The sequence below is a fragment of the Pelobates fuscus genome, chromosome 6, assembly GCF_036172605.1.
Source record: "Pelobates fuscus isolate aPelFus1 chromosome 6, aPelFus1.pri, whole genome shotgun sequence".
NCBI lineage: Eukaryota > Metazoa > Chordata > Amphibia > Anura > Pelobatidae > Pelobates > Pelobates fuscus.
The window spans coordinates 270,129,127-270,155,238 of record NC_086322.1 but is presented as its reverse complement, the minus strand read 5'-3'; the positions used below and the strand labels follow the sequence as shown (position 1 = coordinate 270,155,238).

Here is a 26,112-nt window from a genome sequence, read left to right as displayed (position 1 = left end):
ATTACAACTCAATAAAATTAGTAATATGCACATACACAGTTGTCAAATATAAATATATATTTTAGATGTTTTTAGGCAATGTTCAATTAATACATTCATTATACGTATTTATATGTTGTTTGTTGGGGGCGTCTTGGAATTTTGTGCCTACAGGCGCCTGACATGTTAATCTGACACACACGCAAACACACACAAACACTTAATTACCTATTCAGTAAATCCTTTTTATGGGAGGGTAATAGAGCTCAGGATTATCAGGATGTTTATGGAATGATACAGGAACGTGTTCTCGAGTTTCTTGTTAAACAGGGTGTGTTACAGCTTGATAAAAGATGCCCAAGTCTGCCTTTTTGTTTAATATTGCGTTCCTGATCAAGAGGAGCACACTGGAGGAGAATCACACAGAGGTACGAATTCCGCTTTTTAGAATAAGACCACACCGCAAAAGTGTAAGTTTGCATTTCGTTAATACCTTAATGTTTGATACCTGCTGTGCTGTATAGTTTAACATTCTGTAAGCAAAATCAATCTCAGACAAGATACAAATATACTACATTAAGAACGTTATATACTTGCTATGCTAATAATACTTGTTTAAGTGGATGCTTACGTCCAGGGTTGGCAAATCCCCTGTTTTCCTGGGCTAAAATTTATTTCACAGCACAGGAAAAAGCGGTGCCACATAGAATATAGCATTCATATGCTGCAGCAAAATTATTTTTTACATAAAGATGGTGAATTAATGAATTTCTTTCCTGTAGCAAATGCATACATTTCATGAACAAAATTTTTGTCCCCAGGAAAATATGGTGTCCGACATATATTTCTGCAATTGTTTATATATTTGCATTGGTGCAACCCCCATAAAAATATATAATCCAAGAAGTAAGGGGTGCACTCACACATCTTTTCCGAGTGATTATTTTATTAATACATACAAAAGATGTCTATCCCAGTCAACGTTTTGACCCATTTGGGTTCCTTCTCCTCCCCCTCCCTCCCCGCCCCCCATCCCAATGTATGCATTCCATACAAACAATTCCAGACAAACAGAAATACACACTCACAGATAAACACTACCACGTAAATACAAGCACAGGTCCACACTGCCCTAAATTGTCTCCCGGAAGAGCTGGTTTTATCAGAGTCTGATACATACCGTATTTTTCGCTCCATAAGACGCACCTCACCATAAGACGCACCTAGTGTTTAGAGGAAGAAACCCAGAAAACAATATATTCTGAACAAACTGTCCCATAGTGTTTCTTACTATGGGACAGTTTGTTCAGAATATTTTTTTTCTCCCCTGTCCCATAGTGTCCCCCTCCCCATAGTCTTCTCCCACCCCCTCCCCATAGTCTTCATCCCCCCTCCCCTCCCCATAGTCTTCATCCCCCTCCCCTCCCCATAGTCTTCATCCCCCTCCCCTCCCCATAGTCTTCATCCCCCCCCTCCCCTCCCCTCCCCATAGTCTTCACCCCCCCTCCCCTCCCCTCCCCATAGTCTTCATCCCCCCTCCCCTCCCCATAGTCTTCATCCCCCCTCCCCTCCCCTCCCCTCCCCATAGTCTTCATCCCCCCTCCCCTCCCCTCCCCATAGTCTTCATCCCCCCTCTCCTCCCCTCCCCATAGTCTTCATCCCCCCTCCCCTCCCCTCCCCATAGTCTTCATCCCCCCTCCCCTCCCCTCCCCATAGTCTTCATCCCCCCTCCCCTCCCCTCCCCATAGTCTTCATCCCCCCTCCCCTCCCCTCCCCTCCCCATAGTCTTCATCCCCCTCCCCTCCCCTCCCCATAGTCTTCATCCCCCCTCCCCTCCCCATAGTCTTCATCCCCCCCTCCCCTCCCCATAGTCTTCATCCCCCCTCCCCATAGTCTTCATAACCCCCCACCCTTCCCCTCCCCATAGTCTTCATCCCCCCTCTCCTCCCCTCCCCATAGTCTTCATCCCCCCTCCCCTCCCCTCCCCATAGTCTTCATCCCCCCCTCCCCTCCCATAGTCTTCATCCCCCCTCCCCTCCCCATAGTCTTCATAACCCCCCACCCTTCCCCTCCCCATAGTCTTCATCCCCCCTCCCTTCCCCATAGTCTTCATCCCCCCTCCCCTCCCCTTCCCTCCCCTCCCCTCCCCTCCCCATAGTCTTCATCCCCCCTCCCCTCCCCTCCCCTCCCCATAGTCTTCATCCCCCCTCCCCTCCCCATAGTCTTCTCTCCCATACTGTCCCCCTCCCCTTGTCCCATAATTACTTACCTGTCTTGTAGCGTTTCTCGGCAGCACAGGGCGCACCGCGGTACTGGAACTTGAATTTCACACTGAGCTGAGTGCGCACTTCCTTTCAGTCCCACCGGAAACCGGAACATGACATTCAAGTTCCAGTACCGCGGTGCGCCCTGTGCTGCCGAGAAACGCTACAAGACAGGTAAGTAAAACTTCATATTCGCTCCATAAGACGCACAGACATTTCCCCTCACTTTTGAGGGGAAAAAAAGTGCGTCTTATGGAGCGAAAAATACGGTATGTTTAAATAGCAACTGGATAAATACTTGCAAAAACACAATATTCAAGGATATAATTTTTTAACAGTTGGGGTAACAGTTTCTTGATCCAAGGAGGTATCTGACTGCCGTTCTAAGGTCGAGAAGGATTTTTAAACTAGTTTGTTGCTAAATTTGAAAGTGTTTCAAACTGGGTTCATGTTGCCTTCTATCATTCAACAGCAAAAAGCGATTTGAGAAAGGCTGAACTTGATGGATGCAAGTCTCTTTTCAGTCTATGTAACTAAATCGATACAGATTACATACTTGTAAACATAGAAACATACTACCACACACACACACACACATACACAGATACAATATGCAGAGATGCAGTGGGACTTGATAAAGCCCTGCAGCATAGGGAAAGGTAGGTAAGTCATAACGGTTAAAATCTCAGACACACAAAAGTAAGCCCTGTGCTCAAACTGCCACTACTCCTGGGCAGCAGCAGCAATGACTATATTACACATCAGCCTCCAATACATACAATATAAACCAAAGAAAAAAGTTACTTGCGCACAATCCTAAATCCCTATGTATCCAATTTAGAACTGAATGGAAGCTTCGGGGTACCAGTCTTTTTGGGGGTAACCCAGATAGCTGGAGAAATTGTTAAAGAAAGAACAATAACGGAGTGCCACGATGATAATAAAACGTAACTTTTATTAGAGAGATCAATAAAAATAAACAAATGATATATAATGCAAATGTGCTCAAGGTGAAGTAAAAAAATAGAGATTCTACTGGTCTATTAGCAGTTATGTCGGGATATCATTACCAATATCCCAGGCAATGGTACTGCAATTGTACTCCTATAAACATATGGTAAAGTCTCCTTTATTTGTAATAGTGCAAAGTTATATCTATTAATTGGTTTATATATTGATCTGTATTTGTTTGCTCAGGTCTGTGGCATCTCAATTGAAATTTTTGATAATGTAAAATGATGCCTTGTAAAATGATGATTATTTAAGTGAGTTATCAAAGATGGTAGTATTACAATTTTGCTCTTATGAATAAATGTGTTGATGTAGCAGATATTTCTATTGGGATCTATAAATCTGTGCTCGTTTGCTCACATCTGTTTGTGTATACTTTTTTAAAACACATTTATTCATTTTGATCCAAAGAAGCTGAAACATGTGATGTAAATGTAAGGATCCTACAGAACTGTCTGATCGATATTGTCTTGTTTGCTAAGTCACTCTGGGGATTTTTGGTGTATTGACATTTAAAGGGACACTCCAGGCACCCAGACCACTTCTGCTCATTGGAGTGGTCTGGGTGCCATCTCCCACTACCCTTAACCCTGCAAGTGTAATTATTGCAGTTTTTCATAAACTGCAATATTTACATTGCAGGGTTAACTCCACCTCTAGTGGCTGTCTATTAGACAGCCATTAGAGGTCACTTCCTGGGTTCTAGCACAGGTTTCCTGTGCTAGAGCGTCGCTGGACGTCCTCACGCTGTGTGAGGACCTCCAGCGTCGCTCAAAACCCCATAGGAAAGCATTGAAATGATTTTTCAATGCTTTCCTATGGGGAGACGTAATGCGCATGCGCGGCATTTCCGCGCATGCTCATTAGGTCTCCTCGGCCGGTGAGCGAAATTAGTCTCGCCCACCGGCCGACGTAATCATTAGGAGGAGCGTCGCGGAGGCGGAGACAGCGGCGAGGGACATCGCCGCTGTCCCAGGTAAGTGACTGAAGGGGTTTTCACCCCTTCAGTAACCGGGGATTGGTGGGTGGGAGGGAGAGGGACCCTCCAGTGCCAGAAAAACTGATCGTTTTTCTGGCACTGGAGTTTCCCTTTAATTAAAAAAAAATATTTTGCCTTTAGGGATACCTTTGTAAAGTTCTTATTAGTGATTAAATAAGGTTTAATATATCTCTCAATAACCCCCGATAGTGACTAAAATAGAAACAGTTCGGAAGCTAGCTGCTTAGAATCGTTAAGGCTGCTATATTGCCCTTCCGGGCTTCTGATATTTCTCTGTAAGTTCTTAAGTTGCTGTTTCCTAAATATTTATTCTAGGGACATGGTAGAAAGAGACATGCTATCTTGAAATGACAGTAGTAATAATAATCCCCTCACTACCTTATCTCCCACATTGAAATACAGAGGATCCTGAATACCACGCTTATAAATTGCTGATACACAGATAAACGCTTGTTAAAGGGACACTATAGTCACCCAGACCACTTCAGCTCAATGAAGTGGTCTGGGTGCCAGGTCCCCCAGGTTTTAACCCTTCAGATTTAAACATAGCAGTTTCAGAGAAGATCTAACTGTCTACCAGGATCACCGAGAGTCCTTAACTTCACCTTGAGCACATTTGCATTATATATCATTTATTTATTTTTCTAAATCCCTACACACTTATTAACCCTTAACCCCTTAAGGACCAAACCTCTGGAATAAAAGGGAATCATGACATGTCACACATGTCATGTGTCCTTAAGGGGTTAATGGGGAACACATAAGGGCTCATTAATGTAACATGACTCTGTAATACAGAAGCAAATACAAACATACATAATTAAGACCTTAACGTGGCATGTGAATTTACACTTGAATACGCATAGGATTTTGGGATAGTGCCCAAGTAACTTTTTTTGTTTTTCATTGCATGTTTTGGAGCTGATGTGTACTATAGTCATTGCATACGCGCAAGATTAGTGGGAGTTTGAGCGCAGTGTCAGTCAGATATGCAAGAATGGGAATTGGAGAGAGGGCGATGTCTCTGTCCCCCCACCTCCAAATATGAATTGGGAGGAAAAACAGAAATAATGGAACTCTCTAACATCCAAAAGATATATATTTTTTTTAATGTTGGAGAATTCCTTAACGTTCACAGTACACCCTGATCGACCCACATCCTTTAAAAAACAATAAAAAAAGTTTTGTTTTACCCTGTGGTATGTCACATTTATATGCTGCAGGATGAAAATTGTCTATCATGTTTATTCACTAAAATGAGAATTAAAAATGAATTTTAAATTTAAGGCCAAAATAGTTGAACTGAAGCATAGCCAAATAAGAGCATTTTTCCAGGTCGGCTATTTTGATCTTAAGTTTTAAATTCACTTTGAATTCTCACTTTGGTGAATAACCCTGTATTTGTATACGTGTTACTTTATAATGCAAAATAAAATTTAACCCATTATGACTCGCCTACCTTTCCCTCAGGACTTCATTTTGTCCACTGCATCTCTGGGGAGGGATTGTACACTGATCAGCCACAATATTAAACCACTGTCAGGTGAAGTGAATAACATTGATTATATTGTTACAAGGGCACCAATATTAGGCAGCAAGTGAACAGTCAGTTTTTGAATTTCATGTGTTGGAAGCAGGAAAAATGGTCAAGTGAGAAGATCTGAGTGACTTTGACAAGGGCCAGGTAGTGATGGCTTGATGACTAGGTCAGAGCATCTCCAAAACGGCAAGTCCGGTAGGCAGTGGTTAGTACCTATCAAAAGTGTTGCAAGGAAGGACAACCGGCGAACCAGCGTCAGGGTCATGAGGAAGATATAGCAGCAGGATGCACTATGGGAAGAACGCAGGCCGACGGAGGCAGTGTTATGGTCGGGGCAAAGCTTTGCTGGAAAACCTTGGGTCCTGGCATTCATGTGGATGTCACTCTGACATGTACCACCTAGCTAGAAATTGGTACAGACCACGTACACCCCTTCATGGCATGGTGTTCCCTAATAGCAGTGACCTCTTTCAGCATGATGATGCACCCAGCCTCACTGCAAAAATTGTACAGAGATGGCTTGAGGAACATGACAACGTGTTCGTGTTGCCTTGGCTTTCAAATTCCCCAGATTTCAATCTGATTGAGCAACTGTGGGATATGGTAGAACAGCAAATCTGTTCCATGGAGGTCCCACCTCGCACCTTGCAGGACGTAAAGGATCTGCTGCTAATGTCTTGGTGCCAGATACCACAGGACATATTAAGAGGTGTTGTGATGTCTTCTGAGCTGTTTTGGCAGCATGAGGAGGACCTACATGATATTAGACAGGTGGTTTTAATGTTGTGGTCGATGGGTGTATAACAGCATCTTTCTCGTGATCCTTAAACTGCAATAAATGTGATTTAGAAATCATTATGTGTAAATAAGACACATTATTCTTATTCTAAATTACAGTTTAGTTGCAAATATTATTAGTAAGTCACCTAAAATTCCTCAGAACAGCCTTGCATTGGAAGTAACAATCTATCTTTAAATCCTCAACGTTAATCGAGAATCCTGATGGAAAAAGCATTCTCACTTAACCCCTTAAGGACACATGACATGTGCGACATGTCATGATTCCTTTTTATTCCAGAAGTTTGGTCCTTAAGGGGTTAAAGTGGAAATATGACCTTAATTGCTGCTTTGAAACTGTAGGGTCTTATTCACAAAACATAAATTGGATATTTTTTTCAAAGCAACCATCCCTTGATTTAATTACAACAATTCTAAACCTATTTTGTATTTTCATGTTTTCTCCCATAGGTTGTTCTACATCATAATCTTTTTGAAAATCGAATTCATAATAATCTGAATAATGTCCGCAATGATGACCCAATCTTGCCTGCCACTCTCTCATGAGACACATATATACGGGAAATTTAGGACCGTTGGGACACTAGCTGTAGGCAAAGATGTGAATGTTGTTTTATCAGTTACAAACCCAACAGAAATACCAAAGGATTTGAACATTAAAATCAGAGCCTGCTCAATCATTTACACCAGGAAGGAAATACACGAGCTCCTGAAAGAATGCAAGAAACTTCACGTGAAACCCAAAGAAGGTAAATTTACATTATAAGTACTATAAACGAAGAAATCATCATTTTAATTCTTACCATAGGTATATATTGTAAATGTGTAATACATGTCTGCAGCGTGATATCGATACAAACTCCCACTAAAGCTTTCTATTTCCTGCTAATGGTTCTGTTGCATTAGGTGCATAAAGAAAGACAATTGAGACAAGACAGAATTCCAGTATGAACAGGCAAATAACGTGGCATTCTAAATTGTTATTAGTGGCGTGATGTTTGTGCAACACCAGTTAACCCCTTAAGGACACAGCTTCAGAAGCTGGACATACCCTTAAGGACACAAGCAATTTTTGCATTTTTTGCTGTTTGTGTTCAACTGCAATTTGCATCTCTCTCATTTATTGTACCAACACATATTATATACCGTTTTTTAGACAACAAAAAGGGCTTTAATTTGATGTGACCTATACATGTATAAATTCTCATTTATTACAAAAAAAATGCAAAATAATGTGGAAAAAACAAAAAAAAAAACACTTTTTTCCCCACGTTTTGGCAATAATAATGTGTGCATAATATGTACAGCTTAGGAAAAGTAATTCAAAATCAATTCATTTATGTGTCTTGATTTACCAAGTTCATAATATGTGTAGGATTTCAATTTATTTTGAAAGTTACAGGTCACAAACTACAAGGTCTAAAATAAAATTTCAATGTGAAACAATTTTAGAAGTTGGTATGTTTGTCTTGGAAGTTTAATACCCATTACAGGAAACAAAATTGCCACACAAAAGTATATATTTATATAAAGTAGACATCACAGGCTATTTACCTAAGGTTAGTTTGACACTTTTTGCGTAGCCATTTCGCCGCCAATCCCTGCTAAATATTGGAGTAAAATTGTGTTTTTTCTCTATTTTGGCATATTCACATATAACAAGGTTTTTGTAATGTGTATTTCGTAAATCTAGTGTGTGCTATCCCTGTACAGAACCCCATATTGTGTTCAGCTACATCTGCTGAGTACAACAATACCCCCATTGTATACCTTTGCCCCTATTCTGTGAAGCTACAGTGCCATATAGGAGACCATGCTATTTCAGTTTCTATAGTTGGAATTTTCATAGATGGTCATATGTCTCAATTTGTGGCATTATAGCCATTTGACTGTTCAAATAACCCCATAAAGGCCTTCCATTTGAGAAAGCAGACACCCAAGGGTATGTTATTAGGCATAAATTATACCTTAACTTGCCACCATGTTTTCACCAATTTATTTCAAATTTTGTGGTGAGAATTTTTTTAAAAATTTTTTTACATACATGTTGCATTTTCACTGGGTATTTCTTACATTTGATAAGTGCCACTGTCATAAATTACCCCTAAGTATGCTCAGTTACCTCTTCTGAGTAAAACAATATGCCCAATGTATGACCCAGACACTATTTTGTGAAGTTACAGTGCTGTGAAAGAGATGTGATAAGGTCTTCAGGTTTTTAAGTGTGAATTTACATGGAGAGTTTTAATGGGTCCGTATTCTATTTTTAAATATGTTAGCCGGCTGCTTTTTCCAATTACCCCAAAAAGGCATACTATTTCTTAAAGAAGACGCCCAAGAGTATTTCAAATGGCAAATTTTGAACCTTAGCGTGGGATAATTTTTCCGTTAGCTTGTATCAAGTGCAGTGGTAAAAAGCATTTTTTTTCTGCCTTTTTGACACACAGTGAGTTTGTACTGTATATTTTGCAAACCTTATGTAAGCTACGGCTTTATAATACTTTATAGGTTGCTCAGCTATGTTGTCTGAGTACAGCAATACCCCCGTATGTACCTTTGCCAGTTATATGGGGACGTTGAAGGGGCACATTTCAGACACAGCCATTGCAGGTTTTGTCAAACTTTGCATTTTTACGCTGTGTTGTTACCCCACTTTGAAGTTTTTTTAGCAGGCTATATATTCCAACTATCCCATAAAAGCATACTATTTCTTAAAGAAGACATCCCAGGGTATTTCAAAAAGCATATTTTGAACCTTAGTGGGGGATCATTTTTCTGCTAGCTTGTACCAAGTGTAGTGGTAATAAGCATTTTTTCTGCTTTTTTGACACAAACCGTGAGTTTGTACTGTGTATTTTGCAAACCGTATGTGTGCTACAGCTATATAATACTTCCTATCTTGCTCAGCTATGTCATCTGAGCACAGCAATACCCCCATATTTACCTTTGCCAGGTATATGCGGACATTGAAGGGGCACATTTGAGACACAGCCATTTAAGTTTTTTCAAACTTTACATTTTTACGCTGTGTCCATACCCCACTTTGGAGGTTTGTTTGTAGGTTAATTATTCCAGCTACCCCATAAAGGCATACCATTTCTTAAAGAAGAGACCCTAGGGTATTTCAAAAGATGTATTTTGAACCTTAACGTGAAATCATTTTTCCGCTAGCTTGTACCAAGTGTAGTGGTAATAAGCATTTTTTACTGCCTTTTTTACACACACAATGAGTTTGCACAGTATATTTTGCAAACCTTATGTGTGCTACGGCTATATAATACTTCCTATCTTGCTCAGCTATGTCGTCTGAGCACAGCAATACCCCCATATGTACCTTTGCCAGGTATATGCGGACATTTAAGGGGCACATTTGAGACACAGCCATTTAAGTTTTTTCAAACTTTAAATTTTTACGCTGTGTCCATACCCCACTTTGGAGGTGTGTTTGTAGGTTAATTATTCCAGCTACCCCATAAAGGCATACCATTTCCTAAAGAAGACACCCCAGGGTGTTTCAAAAGGCATATTTGAAACCTTACCGTGGTATCATTTTTTCGCTAGCCTGTACCAAGTGTAGCGGTAATACGCATTTTCCCCCTTTTTTAAACATTTTTTTAACTTTTAAAAAGTTTTATTTAGCATTTAACAACTTATTTTACTATTTTAAAACTTTGTTTAAACTTTTCAAAAGTTTTTTTAACTTTTTATTGTTTTTTTAACTTTTAACCCCTAACTAGCCTAACCGTAAATCCCCAAATTTCCCCACTAACTTCTACCCACCTTAGCTAAATAAATAAATATTTTTTTAAATATTTAAAAGAATTAATTAAATACATTTAACCCCTGAGGATTAAAAAAAATAAAAGTTAACCCTCAGGGGTTAAAAGAAAAAAATCAGATCACAGTGAAATACTGTGATCTGTATTTTGATCACACAAGCAGTGATCAAAGGGCAAGGAAGGGGTTAAATTTTATTTGAAAGAGGTGAGGGGGCGGGGGGGGGTGGGATTTTGCAACTTTTTTTTACAGCCAGAGACAGATCAGCACCGATCTGTCTCTCTGCTGTTCACAGCTCACACGGAGCTGCAGGGAAACAGATCGGGTTTCACTGCAGCACGTGTGATCACTCTGACTCCCGGTCAGAGCGATCACATGGGCTGAATCAGTATAACTGCCCATGGTAGTGTGCCTCCGATAGGGAGACACACTACAGGAAGATTAACCCCACGATTGCCGCGATTGTGGCAATCAGGGGTTAATTTTCATTTATGACTGAAATTTTCCGTCCAGCGTCCTTAACCCCTTAAGGACACATGACATGTGTGACATGTCATGATTCCCTTTTATTCCAGAAGTTTGGTCCTTAAGGGGTTAAGGGGAGTGCTGCAATGATGGAAAATTTCCGTCATGCGTCCTTAAGGGGTTAAAGCAGATTGTTGGAGTTGAAAGAGCACAATGGACACTACAACCAGTTTAATGAAGTAAAATGGAGTCCCCTGGTGCCATACCTCCATTCAGTGTTAAATTTTCAAGCAGTGTATGAGGGTTCCTGGCCACCCAAAGCCTGGCCACCATTGGAGGTATGGCTAAGACAGAGACTGCACACTTCCTCAACCATACCATTCATACCAACAATGGTGGTCTTGACACTCTCAGCCAATAACTAGCATCCGTTGCTGCTAAGGACTTTCATTCAGCTTTAAGTCATTGTGGTGAGCTTGTCGCGGCGGACTCAAGTGTTGTCGCCGAGGGCTCCCTTTCCCTTCATGATTATAGCTGTATAGCACGCTCACCCAAACACTAGCAAAAACTTAGTGAAGGGTGAAGAAGAACTGTTTTATTTGGGACAAATGCCCCTCATTTATAGTTTGATCTCCAAAAGGAGGCCACCAGGGAAACAATACCTGGTTACTGGTCTGCAACTGACCAGATAATTGTATTAGCGGCCAGACACCGAGGTGCCAATTTAACATTTTCACAATAAAAACAGGGACCCCATGCACACAACCCCAAACAAATGCCATCCCCAGAAAGCTCTATCATGAGCGCCCACTCTGTCCAAAAAGCCCTCAGATCAGGAGGTGTCTAGAGTTAGCTGGAAGTAATGTTTTGACTGGGGCGTGACTGTCCTCCAATATGGCGCAGAGTTCCACAGCACTGGTAGAAAATCCTAGTCACCTGAAATGATGTTGCTTTACGTCAGTAAATGGAGCTCCCTCAAGTCCTGGTATCGTTTGATGCCTCACCACCCTCTCTATCTCCAAATAGCGCTCTGATTTGTGACTCCCCAACTGAGATCGCCCTTGAGAAAGATTAACCAGACTGTGGCAATATCACAAATCCGGTCTGGAGTTTCGGTGAGTTTGTGTGTTGCTCCCGGTACGGCGCCTCTTTGACATTCCTACTGGTCTGTGATGATTCCTGGGCCGCTGGAAATGGGTGCTGGGCTGGAAGGGTATATGTTATGATTATAGTCCTTTTTAGAAGTAAGTGGTCATTGGGAAACATTTATCAGTCCTGGTTGACTGAAAGCATTGGTTTATCCCTAAAAGGAAGGTTGATGCCAAGGGACTCCAGATTATGAAACCACTTCAACTGCCTATTGTGTTCCTTTAATATTGGATGGACATTTGAAATCCATTATGCAACCTCAAATGGGTTTGACCTTTTGACTCAACTATAACCAGAAATGTGATGACAATTCCCTAGGCTAAGACTTTCTGTTCAGGTTATTTCTAATTTTTAAAGAGTTGTCTGCTCTCCTGATCAAAGTCTACAATTACAATTATATCCCAGATTACTGTTTCACTAAGATTTTTTTGTTGTCTCACAGTGTGTAAATAGTTCAGTACGGTATCTCATATCAGGGCCTAGATTTTAACAATCAGATTTCAGAGTTCAGATTTGAGCTGTCTGGCAGCGTTCGGCATGGCTGCATTCTGGGCCGAATGTAGGCTTGTTGGGAGCATGCTCTGCAAAATGTAGATATTGTTTTACAGACACTTGTTCCAAATGGCCCCATATAACACTGACTGTTTTTGGCCAATCAGTACAGGGACATTCTGACTTTATTTAAATGCCCTGCGTAAGTTCAAATAATAAAAAAATAAAAAATTAAGACCAGAAATATAAATATATTTTTTTTATTTCGCAACTTTTTGTGACATTAAACTTTTATCAAAGCTACGGTTGGGGCCTCACATATGATCCAATTATGTAAAATAATTTTCGAAGGTCCAATGGATAGATTAAAGTAAAGAGTTTGGCTGTCTTTAGAGGATATTAGAATAGCTAGCATCTGCAAAGGGTACATGAGTTTTGGAAGGATTATAATTTTGATCAGACAAGCCTGTCTCAATAAAGAGATTGATAAAGTCTCCAAGTCAGCTATGCTTCAAACTTGGCTATTTTCATTTTAACCTTGAAATTCACATTGAATTCTCCCTTTAGTGTGTGTGTGTGTGGTTACGGGTGGGGAGCACTGGGGAGGAGAGGAAGGAGTCAGAGTGTGAGCTCTGACTCACATATTCTGAAGGCAGCCACTAGAGCCCAGGGCAAGTTTTGCACCGGGACCAGGGCCAGATTAAGAGCCCAGTGGGCCTGGTGCTGACAATTATGACGGGCCTAATTACAGGATCATATCGACCAAAAACAGTAAAACACTCCCAAGCGTCATGTACAGAAGGAATCCCTCTTAAGTTTCCATACTTAAGTAAGAGTATGTGAAAAGTAGTTAGGGTTGCCACCTTTCTTGGAAAAACATACTGGCCTTGCTAATTTGCATAATTAAATATGTATGGGTGACATCACATGATGTAAATCACAAGGAGGGACATAAGAGAAAATGCTGTAAAATCACCAAAAAACTACTTAGTTTGATTCTGCTGTATAGATGGATTCCTCCCAGTGCCCCCATATCTCCCAGTGCCCCCATGTGTCGATTACTCCAGGTCTCAGTGTTCCTATGTATCAGTGTCTCAGTGCCCCATGTCTCCCAGTGTCCCTAGTGTCTTGTCCCCAGGTCTCCCAGTGATCCTATGTATCACAGTGTCTCAATGCCCCATGTCTCCCTGTGTCCCCATGTATCCCAGGGTCCCCATGTCACTAGGACACTAGGAAGACGGGGAGACCTGGGGACACGGGGAGACCTAGGGACACGGAGACACCAGTGACACTGGGAGACTAGGTGACTCTGGATGGGACACATGGGGACACTGGGAAAATAGGGGACATTGAAAACATGGGGACACAGACACTAGAGACACTGGCTGGGGGGCATGGGTACATTGAGACATGGGGGCACTGGGAGACATGGGGACACTGAGACACCAGGGCCACAGACACAAGGGACACTAGCTTGGAGACATGGGGACATTGAAACACTTGAGGCACTGGGAGACATGGAGACACTAGGAGACATGGGGACAGTGAGACACTGGCAGGCTGGGGGCACTGGGAGACTAGGGGTCACTGAGACCCTGGGAGACATGGGGACACTGAGAGACATGGGGACTCTGTGTCCCCATGTGTCTCTGTGTCATAATGTATCCCAATGTCCCTTAGTGTCTCAGTGTATGTCTCCTTGCAACCTTTCCCCCCATTCCTTACTTCCCTGAGCTGTAGGCTGTCTCTGCAGGGTGGGAGTTGCTGTCTGGACTCTCTGTAGCTGCACCCCTGCAGATCAGTGAGTATAGATAGGCAGGGAGGGATATGCTGGAACTTCCTATCCCTGCCTGTCTCCACACACAGCGACCCCTACTGGCCAGTGCTGGTATTGCATAGTAATCTCTTGTTTATACTGAGAAAAATACCAGCATTTGTATTGCCAGTATCACTGTAATATTGGAACCAGCCAGGCAGCCTCAAATACTGACTGTGCCAATAAAATAAAAGCCAGGTGGAATCCCTAAGAGTAGTCTGTAAAAAGAAAATGTAAAAAAAAAAAATGTAAAAAAAAAAATTTTTTTTTTTTTTTTTAAATCAATGGGCCTATTCCATGGGCCTGGGCCTGGAGCTGCAGCTCCATCAGCCCCTATGTTAATCCGGCCCTGACCGGGACCCTGTAGTTTCTAGTTACGCCTCTGTTTCCAACCTTATTGATATGAAGGAGAATACATGAGTGAGGTATTATGAGGTTGGAAAGGATATGGGTATTATGGGAGCCTCCTGTTGCAGCTTTGCCTCAGGCCTCACTAAATTTAGAGTCACCTCCTTCTATTTCTTGACATACCTATGGTAAGAGTGAGAATATGTTATTTAACACTAGCTGTCCTAGCAATTATAAAATGAAGCAAGAAGTTAATGCAATGGCTCGTGTTATGACTTTACTACCCTGCAATTGTATGATTTACAAGAACAGCCTGGCTCACAGGTAAACTGTTACTCCATACAAATTACCCAGTAGCAATTTAAAGTTGATCTAAAGTTCAACTTCACCAAAGGTACCCAGATGAAAAGTGGTATTTTATTTGCCGTGTCAGGTAGTAATTATTCAAAATGCGGGTGTGAGTAATTTCTGTTCTCTGTACACAATTGAATTATGGCAGGAAGTACAGCTTAATAAAAACACATTAGTCAGTGGATTGGTCATGCAGTATATGCATTGACCCATGGTCACATAATCGACTCATTTAAAAAAATAAAAAATATAGACCTAGAGGTTCCAGCCTTCAAGTGCCTGTGCTAGTTCACCCAGAAGAAGGAAACTGAAGCTATGAAAAATATTAATGCAATTCTCAATTTAAATTTTTTTATTTGCAAACTTCTTTCCAGCATTTTAGACAGGCCAGGGCTATTCACTAAACTGAGAATTGCTGGGCAATCAAAGCATGTTTAAAATTTTAGGTCAAAATAGCTAAACTTGAAAAATTCTCCAAGTCATTTATGTTTCCACTTTGGCTACTTTGACCTTAAATTTGAAATCTATTTTGAATTTCCTGTCAAGTAAAGTCACCAGAAGAGTCAAGTGCCAGCAAAGAAAAATTGGGAACGAGGTGTAGAACATTACACCAACAACAATCTGAATTCTAAACAAAAGAAAGAAACCAAAGAAAAAAAAAAAGTTTTATTTGAATTCTAAACAAATTGATACGTTTCCCAAAGCCACCCCATTTAAGGACATTTGCTGGAACATCTGAGTTAAGCTTCTGAACCACGTAAACTCCAGCTTGCTTATTCTTAAATGACATAAACCTACTGATTTCAACAGAAACACACTGTTTTGTAATCTAAAACAAAATATATGTGTTTGTTACAATATTATATATTTGAAACAGATGCCGACTGTTTTGAGTCCATCGTGCAAACTTTTGAAGTCTACAGTGGGATTTAAGTCTGCTATTGCGTATAAGAAATGTAGCATTAACAAAATAGAGTTTTTTTTTTTTTTTACATCCTATCTAGAGATGTCCCGAACAGTTCGCCAGCGAACATTTCGGAGTCGCGAACATATGCGATGTTCGGTCCGCCCCCTATTCGTCATGGAGGTGGGAGGGTCTAGGAGGGAGGGTCTGCTGCTGATTGGCTGGAATGTGTCTGCTGACTGTGAGGTACAGGGTCAAAGTTTACTCAATGATGACGAATAGGGGGTGGACCGAACATCGCATATGTTCGCGACCGCGAACACGCTATGTTCGCCAGCGAACAGTTCCCGGCGAACTGTTCGGGACATCCCTAATCCTATCCTTTGTCTGAAATGCTAACTGAGTTAGAACATCTTCTAAATTAGAACTGCTATATGTCTGTCTATCCACTAGTTACTAGTTGCAAATTTCTAAGCTGGAACTATAGTAAATTATTGTCCAAAAAGTTTCTTCCGAAATGCTCTGTATTTTGGTTTTGAATGACATTTGAAGAAAGAAATAAAGAAAATAATTCACAAAATTTGGTGCTTGGTGAAGAATCCCATAAAAGTTATAAGTTTTGCTAAATATTGTTGAAGTCATGCTACAATGCTTGTTTCTAATTTGCAGAGAAGGAGATGCCATTAACCATAACATATAGCCATTATGATGGACTCTTGACTGCAGATAACATGATCGAAGTGACAGCTATCTGTACAAGTGAAAAAACCAATGAGACAGTGCGGATACAAACCGACATCGTCTTAAAAAATCCAACAATTGAAATAAAGGTAATATTAATAATTTATAGCACATACAGTTGCAATCAAAATGATTAAATCCACACTGAAAATCTGATTTATTGTCAACATTTACATACTTTCAGCTGTTTGCAGTGAACAAATCAAACACAAGCAATCGAAATAGCTCAACACAACTAATGCTTCAAGTGGTTTCCCCAAAATGTAACTTATTACTTCTCCAGTGTCAAAAGTATTCAAACCCCTGAATAGAATCCGTCACAACTGCACAAATATGCAAAACAGGTGTTGTCTCAAGCACACATGATGCAAATAATTAAGGGCTTCATTAGTTGCACCAGGTGTGCTTGAGATGAAATACTTGAAATATTTGAACTGACTAGGGGTTTGTTGAGTGTCACATTTAACTGCATGTTAGAAATATGGCAAAAGAATGGTCTACAAAGTTAAGAGATCATCGCCCTTCACAGAAATGGAGCAGCGTACAAAACTATAGTGAAGGTACCGAATGTTCCTAGAGTTACCGTTGAAAGCGTAGTTTGCAAATTCAAAGTTGAAGGAACAGTGGTTACACTACCTGGATGGGGCAGAAAAAGAAAGCTTTCAATGGCGGCAACCAGATTTCTAAGAATGCAGGTTGTAAAAACTCTCAAGTGACTGAAAAAGACCTGCAGCAAGACTCGGTGGCCACAGGCACTGATGTTTTAATGAGTACAGTAAGGCGTGCACTAAACCCAAAAGATTTCCATGCCAGAACTCCAAGACATATACCACTACTGACTCAAAAGCACAAGAAAAGTTGGGTCCAATGTGCTTAAAAGTCATATAAATAAGCCACAGAAGTTTGGGGATTCTGTTCTGTGGAGCGATTAAACAAAACTGAGACGCCTAATGGATACAGAAGAATGAAGCATACTCTGAAAATAACACTCTGCCTACAGTTAAGCATGGTGGTGACTCGGTGATGCTCTGGGGCTTCTTTGCATCCTCTGGCACTGAAAACCTGCAGCGTTTTGAAGGCAAGATGGATTCATTAAAGTATCAGGAAATCCTAGGATAAAACATCATGCCGTCTGTGAGGAAGCTGAAGCTTGGGCATCTTTGAACCTTCCAACAAGACAATGATACCAAGCATACCTCAAATTCCAACAAAGCATGGTTGCAGAAAATTCTACAGTGGCCATCAGTCAACTGACTTGAACCCCATAGAAAATCTCTGGTGGGATTTGAAGTAGGCGGTTTCAGCACGCAAACCCAAAAATATGACTGAACTGTAGGTCATTGCTCATGAGCAATGGACTACGATTTCTCAGAACCAGCTGGTGTCTGACTATAAATATCGTTTGTAGCAGGCCATAACAGCAAAATGGTGCTCTACTTCGTACTAAAGATGTTTGCCATGAAGGGGTTTGAGCCTGGAGAAGTCATTATAAGTTGCACTTTTAGCTGAATTTGGGAAACCACTTGAAGCATTTGTTGTGTCGAGCTATCTCAATTGCTTTTGTTTGATTTGTTTATTGCAAACAGCTAAAAGTCTGTAAATTGTGACAATCAACCTGATTTTCAATGGGGGTTAAATTATTTTGATTACAACTGTATGTTCATGATGGCTCTTTGTGACTTTCTGTAATGCTGTTTATTCATTGTTGTAGCTGGTAGTCACTTAATTTTCCTATACATGTTTTTTCCTAATTTCCCAGGGCAGGATTTGCCAGTAGGCAGGTAAAGGCGGATGCCAACAGACACTTATCTGCTAGATGTTCCCACCCATCCACTAGTGGTAGTGGTAAAGAAATCCCATTTGTGGCTTTCTTGTGAATTATTGTGCCAGCAGGTGTCCAAAATGCAAATCTAGCCTGCCTTATGTCTCTTTTCTACTGGGACACATACCCAGAGGCTCCTTTAGAGTTCTAAACCAATAAATCCCCAAACAAGTATATAACAGGTGCTTCGCAGTAGAAAATAATAAATAAATATAATTATTTTAAAGTCAGCTCTTAGCTGCTTCCAACACTCTTCTAACACACAATATACAGTGATAACATCAATAGAATTAAAATTCGAGTGGAGCGCTTCAGTGCAAAACACCTTACTAAAGTGATGTCCAGGTTAGTATGGATTAACACTACACCCCAAACGTGTGTGGTCCCAGCACAACCTGCTCCACCAATGTCTGCTGGGGAAGTATATCTTCATACCGAGTTTCCCTGAAAATAAGACTGGGTCTTATATAAATTTTTCCCCCCGAAAAATGCACTTGGGCATATTTTCGGGAAAAACTTTGGTAGAAAGCAGGTCTATGTTCAGGGGAATTCCCCGGAACATAGACCAATTCACTAGGGCATGGAATCCTGCAAATCTATGTTTGGGGAAAATTCCCCAAACATAGATTAGCAAACGACTAGGACTTATTTTCAGGGGTAGGGCTTATATTAAAAGTATCCCCCAAAAATAAGCTGGGGCTTATGTCTTATTTTCGGGGGAAACACCGTATATAAAATATGTATATGTTGGCACTATATAAATATAATAATAATAATATACAGGAGGGCCATTCCTTCTCTACGTTACTTCAGACGTCAAATATGCTAAAGTATCCCAGAACTTTACTTCTGGAAATTAATGTCACCAATTCCTGGATTATATTGGTTATTGTTAAATGAACTTTGTGAGCTCTAGTGGTTATGGTGCTTGGGATGTTCCTATAACCTTTTCTTACATTATGATGTCTGTCGTTCTATTACTCATTGTTATGTACTTAAATTAAAAAAAAAAAAAAACAGGATAAAAAAGATGAAATTTTAGCCAAAATAAACTCTGTGGACTATCAGAAGTTTGCTTTCAGAGCCATAGCCTTTGTAATAATATACAACTGAGGATATTGTAATATTTTTTTTTTCATTGTAGGTCCTGGGGAAGGCCTATATGAACAAACCAGTCACTGCAGAAATAGTTTTCACAAACCCACTTGACGTAGAAGTGTCTGATATGGTGGTCAATGCTGAAGGAAGTGGCTTGCTCAAGGATCCTCTTACAAAAAGGTAAATTTTCCAAATGTCACATTTCTGTATCTGAATCATTTAAATTGTGTCTGCCTTGTTGACGCAAGATGCACAGAGAAAGGGGTTCAGGAACCCTAGAAAGCCAATACACGGTCCCATGTAATAGACCAGAAAGCCAGGACACACACAGGTTTATTCACTGAAGTGAGAATTGTTGAGAAATCAAAATAAATGTAAAATTTAAGGCCAAAATAAAAAATATAAAAAGGGGCGCATCAAACTATTTATTAAAAGTCCAAATTATTTGGATAGTTGCATGCACTAGACAATTGAAGAACCTAAAAAAACCCACAAAGGTGCTGAGCTCAAAATATATAAAAACAAAAACGCAAACTTAGTGCAATTCAAAATACATATGTATTATATTTTCCAAGTTCCCATAAGATCATTTTCATTGTAAAAAGAAAAAACAAAACACAGGTACCTAGCCTTAAAGGGACACTCCAGGCACCCGGACCACTTCTGCTCATTGGAGTGGTCTGGGTGCCAACTCCCACTACCCTTAACCCTGCAAGTGTAATTATTGCAGTTTTTCATAAACTGCAATAATTACATTGCAGGGTTAACTCCACCTCTAGTGGCTGTCTACTAGACAGCCACTAGAGGTCACTTCCTAGTTTGTGCTAGAGCGTCGCTGGACGTTCTCACGCTGTGTGAGGACCTCCAGCGTCGCTCAAAACCCCATAGGAAAGCATTGAAATTATTTTTCAATGCTTTCCTATGGGGAGACGTAATGCGCATGCGCGGCATTTCCGCGCATGCGCATTAGGTCTCCTCGGCCGGTGGGCGAGATCAATCTCGCCCACCGGCCGACGCAATCACAAGGAGGAGCGTCGCGTAGGAGGAGACAGCGGCGAGGGACATCGCCGCTGCCTCAGGTAAGTCACTGAAGGGGTTTTCACCCCTACAGTAACCGGGGATTGGTGGGTGGGAGGGAGAGGGACCCTCCAGTGCAAGAAAAACGGATCGTTTTTCTGGCACTGGAGTTTCACTTTAATGCCTTTTTATGCACATCCTGTCATAATTAATTATTCTGAAGTCATTTTGTTTCTATGTGGAACTTTGAATTCAAGAGCCAGAACACTTTATTGAAATGTCCACTGTGTGGACCCACTGTGTAGACCCTGATAAACGTTAGCCAGTAAATTGACGGATTGATCGTGCAGAATCACAAACATCTCAGAGCTGCCTGTATAAAGCAGTGCGCTACCTGAACAGAGAGAAAAATATATATTTTTGGCAGTCAAAATAAAGGGGGGCTGGAAGGTATAGCTCTTTGCTAAAGTACTAGACTGCCCTGCTGTGGTGACAATGCAGGATGACGCCAGATGATGTCACTGATGATGTCACCATTTTTACAAAGATTAAACATAATGTCAACAAAAATGCAAAGGAAGGAAGCAAAACAAAGACGCTTTATAAGAAAACATAATTGGGATTACATACGTCTAATATTACTATAAAATCAGATGAAAAATATCATTAAATAAGCTACAGGCGTACAACACCCTTTTATAAGATCACCTTGGAGGATGACCAAATCTGTTTTTCAGAACAATGGGCTATTTATTTATTCACAATAAAGAACAGTTCATCTTTTCCCATGATGTGTCAGGAGCCACCCAATGACAAATTTATATTACAGTACGAAGCAATGTGTCAACGGTATTTGATTATGACAGTGTCAATAATTGTTAACCAGTCTCTGCTTTTCTTGGCTGAGAAACGTGTTAAAAAAACACAAATCATAAGATACATTACAAACTTTCTCTCGGTTTTTCCCATATGATATCATGATGCAGTTTCAGGATTGCCTGACCTCTTTCATGTCTCCAATATGAAATCATGTTCCGACAAATCGCCACACAAGTCTTATTCCATAATTAGTTTAAAGGAACTAGTTAGCAGGGGGTAACTCATTTTGTTAACACTAGATCTAGTATGGCCTCCTTACGAGTTGGCTCCTCAATGACTTGTTTTAGAGACAATCCCAGTAGGGATTTTAGAATATGTGTGCTCCTGGCACAAGCAGCTATTTTGGTTTTCCAATTCACATCAGGTAGATTAAAGTCACCCATGATAATAACTTCCTCCTCCATTGACATTTTAGCTATTTCCTCAACTAGTAGATTATCTAACTCTTCTATTTGTCCAGGGGGCCTGTAAATCACACCTACATGAGTTGCTGTGTGATTACCAAATTCTAACGTAACAGAAACTGACTCAATATTCACCTCTCTAACGTTTAGTAGGTTAGATGTGCCACCACCCCCATTTCTTTCCTTCTCTCTCTTTTCTATATAAAGAGTACCTTGGTATTGCTTTATCCCAGTAATTTTTCTCATTATACCATGTCTCAGTAACAATCACTAAATCTACATTCTCAGTTGCCATTTGTACAGTTTATTTCTTTTCCAAATAGAGCTACCATGAGAAACAAAGCCAAATCCTTGCTCCCTACACCATTCAGCAAGTCACAAGTTAAAGTCCCTTACACTCATCCGTCTATTATTCTGAATGTTATGCACAGGCAGAACTTCAGAGAATGACAGTGTGGACACAACCTGCTGTATATCATTGGCAAATACACAAAACACTTCCTTTACCTCTGAAACCTCATTGCAAGTCAAATCATATGTCCCTTGATGGACAAGTACATTTAATTCCCCTTCCTGCTTTGCTTGCTTAACAATATTACAAATACGTCTCCTGTCTGTGAGCGGTAGCTCCAGGAAGACATCTCACAAAGCCACTATTGTCCAACTCCACACCTCTTACGATAGAATCCCCCAACAACAATAGTTTTTTCCCCCCAACACCAATAGTTTTTTTCTGCTGCACCTTTTGGCCCCATATATATTTTTCTAAAGGGGCCTAACCATTAAATGCAATGTGTTGCTGGTTATTACCAACTACTTTCTTGCTAGAAATTACCTATAGAGCCATCACCTTAATTTTAATTAAATTATATTTTTCACTTTGTAGCTCTTTTTAGCCCTACAAGGTTCTGGAGAATTGCCCCTCTTGTGAAACTACTTATTTATCACATTACATTTACAAATTATATTGGACAAAACCGTAAACGTTCTTACCCCCTCCTATCTAGCACAAGCTATATTGCTTTTTTAATTTTTTTTTTTTTTTTTTTTTTTTTTTTAGTACCGAGTTATTCAGTAAAGTTTAATTTATATAGTTTGTTTTTTTATACGGAGGGGCCTACTTTGGTCTTATGTGGCTAGGCATAGTAGACTAGAATGATTAACTTTTGTATATCCACTTAGGATTAGGATCATTTACAGCAAAATGCATTCTTAAGTTAAACACAAATATCGTTATTGCATCAAAAATAGTGATATAATATTTTTGTCCCAGAAAGCCCAATGTATCCCAACTGCTAAACGGACAGAAATTCCGTGAATCTGGCAAATAACACAAATCATACATTTTTTTTTAAATAAATAATCTTAAAACTCAAAGGAAAAAATGGAATCCACAGTACTTTTTCGAGACGATACATCTAAACTAAAACCATATGCATATCCATGGTGCCAGAGGGTGCTACAGCTACATAGTGTAAATAATGGTATTTACCATACATCGGTTGTCTTACAAGTGTCTTAGAAGGATTTACATTATTTTACATTATTTGTGGTCATTATGATTTATACCGGAGGCTTCATGACTCCACAAAGTTTTTTGACATCTCTGTACATCTCCCTTCTAATGTAGATTTTCCTACTATGATCACTAGGCGGCAGTAGTATCTTAATAATCTGCATGACTCTTCAGAGACCTAAAATATTTCTGAATTCCTGGATGTACCCATTAAGACCTTGACTTTAAAATGGAGGGATAATGTCAGTAGTTTACTAGCACCTTTCATGGCAATGCTGTACAAAACAGGGAAATGTTATAATAAACTAAAATTACAAGTGCATACATTTAAAATAGGGTATACTACAGTATAGTGAAACAAAGTATAGTGTACAAGCATTATAAAATGTCCACAATTATTTCCTGAACATTATTTGGCACTTTTGATTAACTTAATGCCCCATGTCCCATACATGGCCTATGCAGTCATGGTAGAAATTCACCCATTACATGATGTGCTTTGAGCTTGTTTCACTTACTGTATGGGTCCATTCACTTTACTCTATTGTATAGCTTTTCCGATTTATTTATATTTTACTTTCTTCCACTTTTATTTTTTAACTTATATTAATAAAAATAATCTTTAAAATGAAATGTATGGCTTCTAGTATAATACTTTGCTACAACTAGTATTCAGATTTTTTTTTGTATTACTTATAGTAACTGTTATTTCTTTGTTTCTTTGTAATATAATATGTTTTAATATATATTTATTATTTGCAATTTTTTATTTTTTTTATTTTTTTCCTTTTCTTTTTAGGGCTTCTGCTGTGAAAGCTAAGGACACTATAACAATTCCCATCGTGATAACACCATACAGGCCTGGGAAGAAACATCTACTTGTTGACCTGAACTGTGACAAGTTCAAAAATATGAAAGGTTATGTTGAAATAGATGTTCAGGAAGCGGAGTAGTTAATTGCAAAATAAAAATGAAAGAAATAAAGTAAAAATCTGTTCAATTTCTACTTCATTGCAACAGGTTGCAATACAACAGTAGAATACATATCTGTCATGTTCTTGAAATTTTGAGAAACTTTATATATTCTTAAAACGTATTAATGAACATACGAACAGATGCTTTGAACATTTAATTTTAAGAGTTCTGTTATGCAAACAGCATTACTATTTCGTATAGACGTTATATATATATATTTTTTCTAATATTCCTTGGCATCTGGATGCCAATTTGTGACATAATATACTTTGTACATGTAACATATCCACCTTCTGTTATGCATGGTCACTTGCATTTTTGGATAAAGAACAAAAAGAAATTATACAATAACATTTACGACTATTGTCTTTATTTGAGTTTATTGTTTTTGAACTTCAATAAGATGTCTTTAGGGGAGCATTGACTTGAAAATCCCTGAAAAATTGAGCCTACCATGATACAGTATGTCACTGTAAGGAGGAGTGTATGAGCTATTTATCTGAAGTATAAAAGTCACAAAATAAAAATATAATACACATAAAAGTTACACTCAGAGGACACTGACACACACACACACACACACACACACACTTACACACAGATGACACTGACACACACAAAAAACTTGACACACTGACAGACACTCTTACTGACAAACACACATTCACTGACAGACACACATACTCACTGATTTGACACACACACACACACACTCTCACAAAATATTTTTTAAAATGTATTTTTAAGTTCAACCAGGCTCCCTACCTTTGAGAGTGTTGGATTGGATTGCAGGATAAAACTTACAAGGAAAGGTTAAAGGATCTTAACATGTATAGCTTGGAGGGAAGACGAGGCAGGGGGATATGATAGAAACATTTAAACACATAAAGGGAATCAACAAAATAAAGGAGATCATATTTAAAAGAAGAAAAACTACCACAACAAGAGGACATAGTCTTAAATTAGAGGGACAAAGGTTTAAAAATAATATCAGGAAGTATTACTTTACTGAGAGGGTAGTGGATGCATGGAATAGCCTTCCAGCTGAAGTGGTAGAGGTTAACACAGTAAAGGAGTTTAAGCATGCGTGGGATAGACCTAATGCTATCTTAGATATAAGAGACTATTGAAAGTATTTAGAAAATTGGGCAGACTACATGGGCCGAATGGTTCTTATCTGCCATCACATTCTATGTTTCTCTGTTTCTCTTAAGTGTATACATGTGATGTTTCCTTTCAGTGCTGCATCTCAGAGCTGTACTTTGCTCCTCTCCACTGCAGCACTAATAAGTTAATTTGGTTAATTTGGAAATGTGGAGTCTATTTAGGCATGTCTAAAATCTTAACAGATGTTTCTAATCCCAAATTTGTTTCACCCATGTATAGTTGATGCACTTTGGGTTTTTTTTTTGGCATTAAAGTAAAACTGTCACTTCAGCATCATTTCATCCCTGAATGCTGCCATTTAATGATTCTCTGTCCAAACCCGACCTGCCTGACCAAACATCAGTTACATTGCGATGACAAGCTGCATTTTCTTGAACATTTCCGAGGGAGACCAAGTTTAATCCCAACAGAATCTTGATTGTGCAAAAACGGTTATTAGTCTAACCTGTATTTTGAAGGCAATTAGATGTTTAAATTATTTGCAAAAGTCTATAAAAGGGCTAGTTCCAAATCAATATGCCACCAAATTGTAAAACACAAGGTGGCGCTAAATCAACAACATCATTAGTGAACAAACCATACCTATATCTCCTTATGAA

At 39.6% G+C, this 26,112-nt stretch overlaps 1 protein-coding gene across 1 annotated transcript; it reads left to right on the top strand.

Annotated features, from left to right (window-relative positions):
* Window positions 1–316: 316 nt before the first annotated feature.
* LOC134614874 (protein-glutamine gamma-glutamyltransferase E-like) lies at window positions 317–24,703 on the top strand. Its single transcript, XM_063459116.1, has 5 exons — window positions 317–407; window positions 7,043–7,341; window positions 16,564–16,724; window positions 19,602–19,735; window positions 24,171–24,703. The coding sequence occupies exons 2-5, from the start codon at window positions 7,095–7,097 to the stop codon at window positions 24,322–24,324; spliced, it is 696 nt and encodes a 231-aa protein (XP_063315186.1). The 5' UTR covers window positions 317–407; window positions 7,043–7,094; the 3' UTR covers window positions 24,325–24,703.
* The last annotated feature ends 1,409 nt before the right edge of the window (window positions 24,704–26,112 follow it).

Coding starts and splice junctions, on each gene's coding strand:
- LOC134614874 (XM_063459116.1), top strand. CDS start 7,095: ATGTCCGCAATGATGACCCAATCTTGCCTGCCACTCTCTCATGAGACA. Junction 7,342..16,563: donor TCACGTGAAACCCAAAGAAG/GTAAATTTACAT, acceptor TCTAATTTGCAG/AGAAGGAGATGCCATTAACC. Junction 19,736..24,170: donor AAGGATCCTCTTACAAAAAG/GTAAATTTTCCA, acceptor TTTTCTTTTTAG/GGCTTCTGCTGTGAAAGCTA.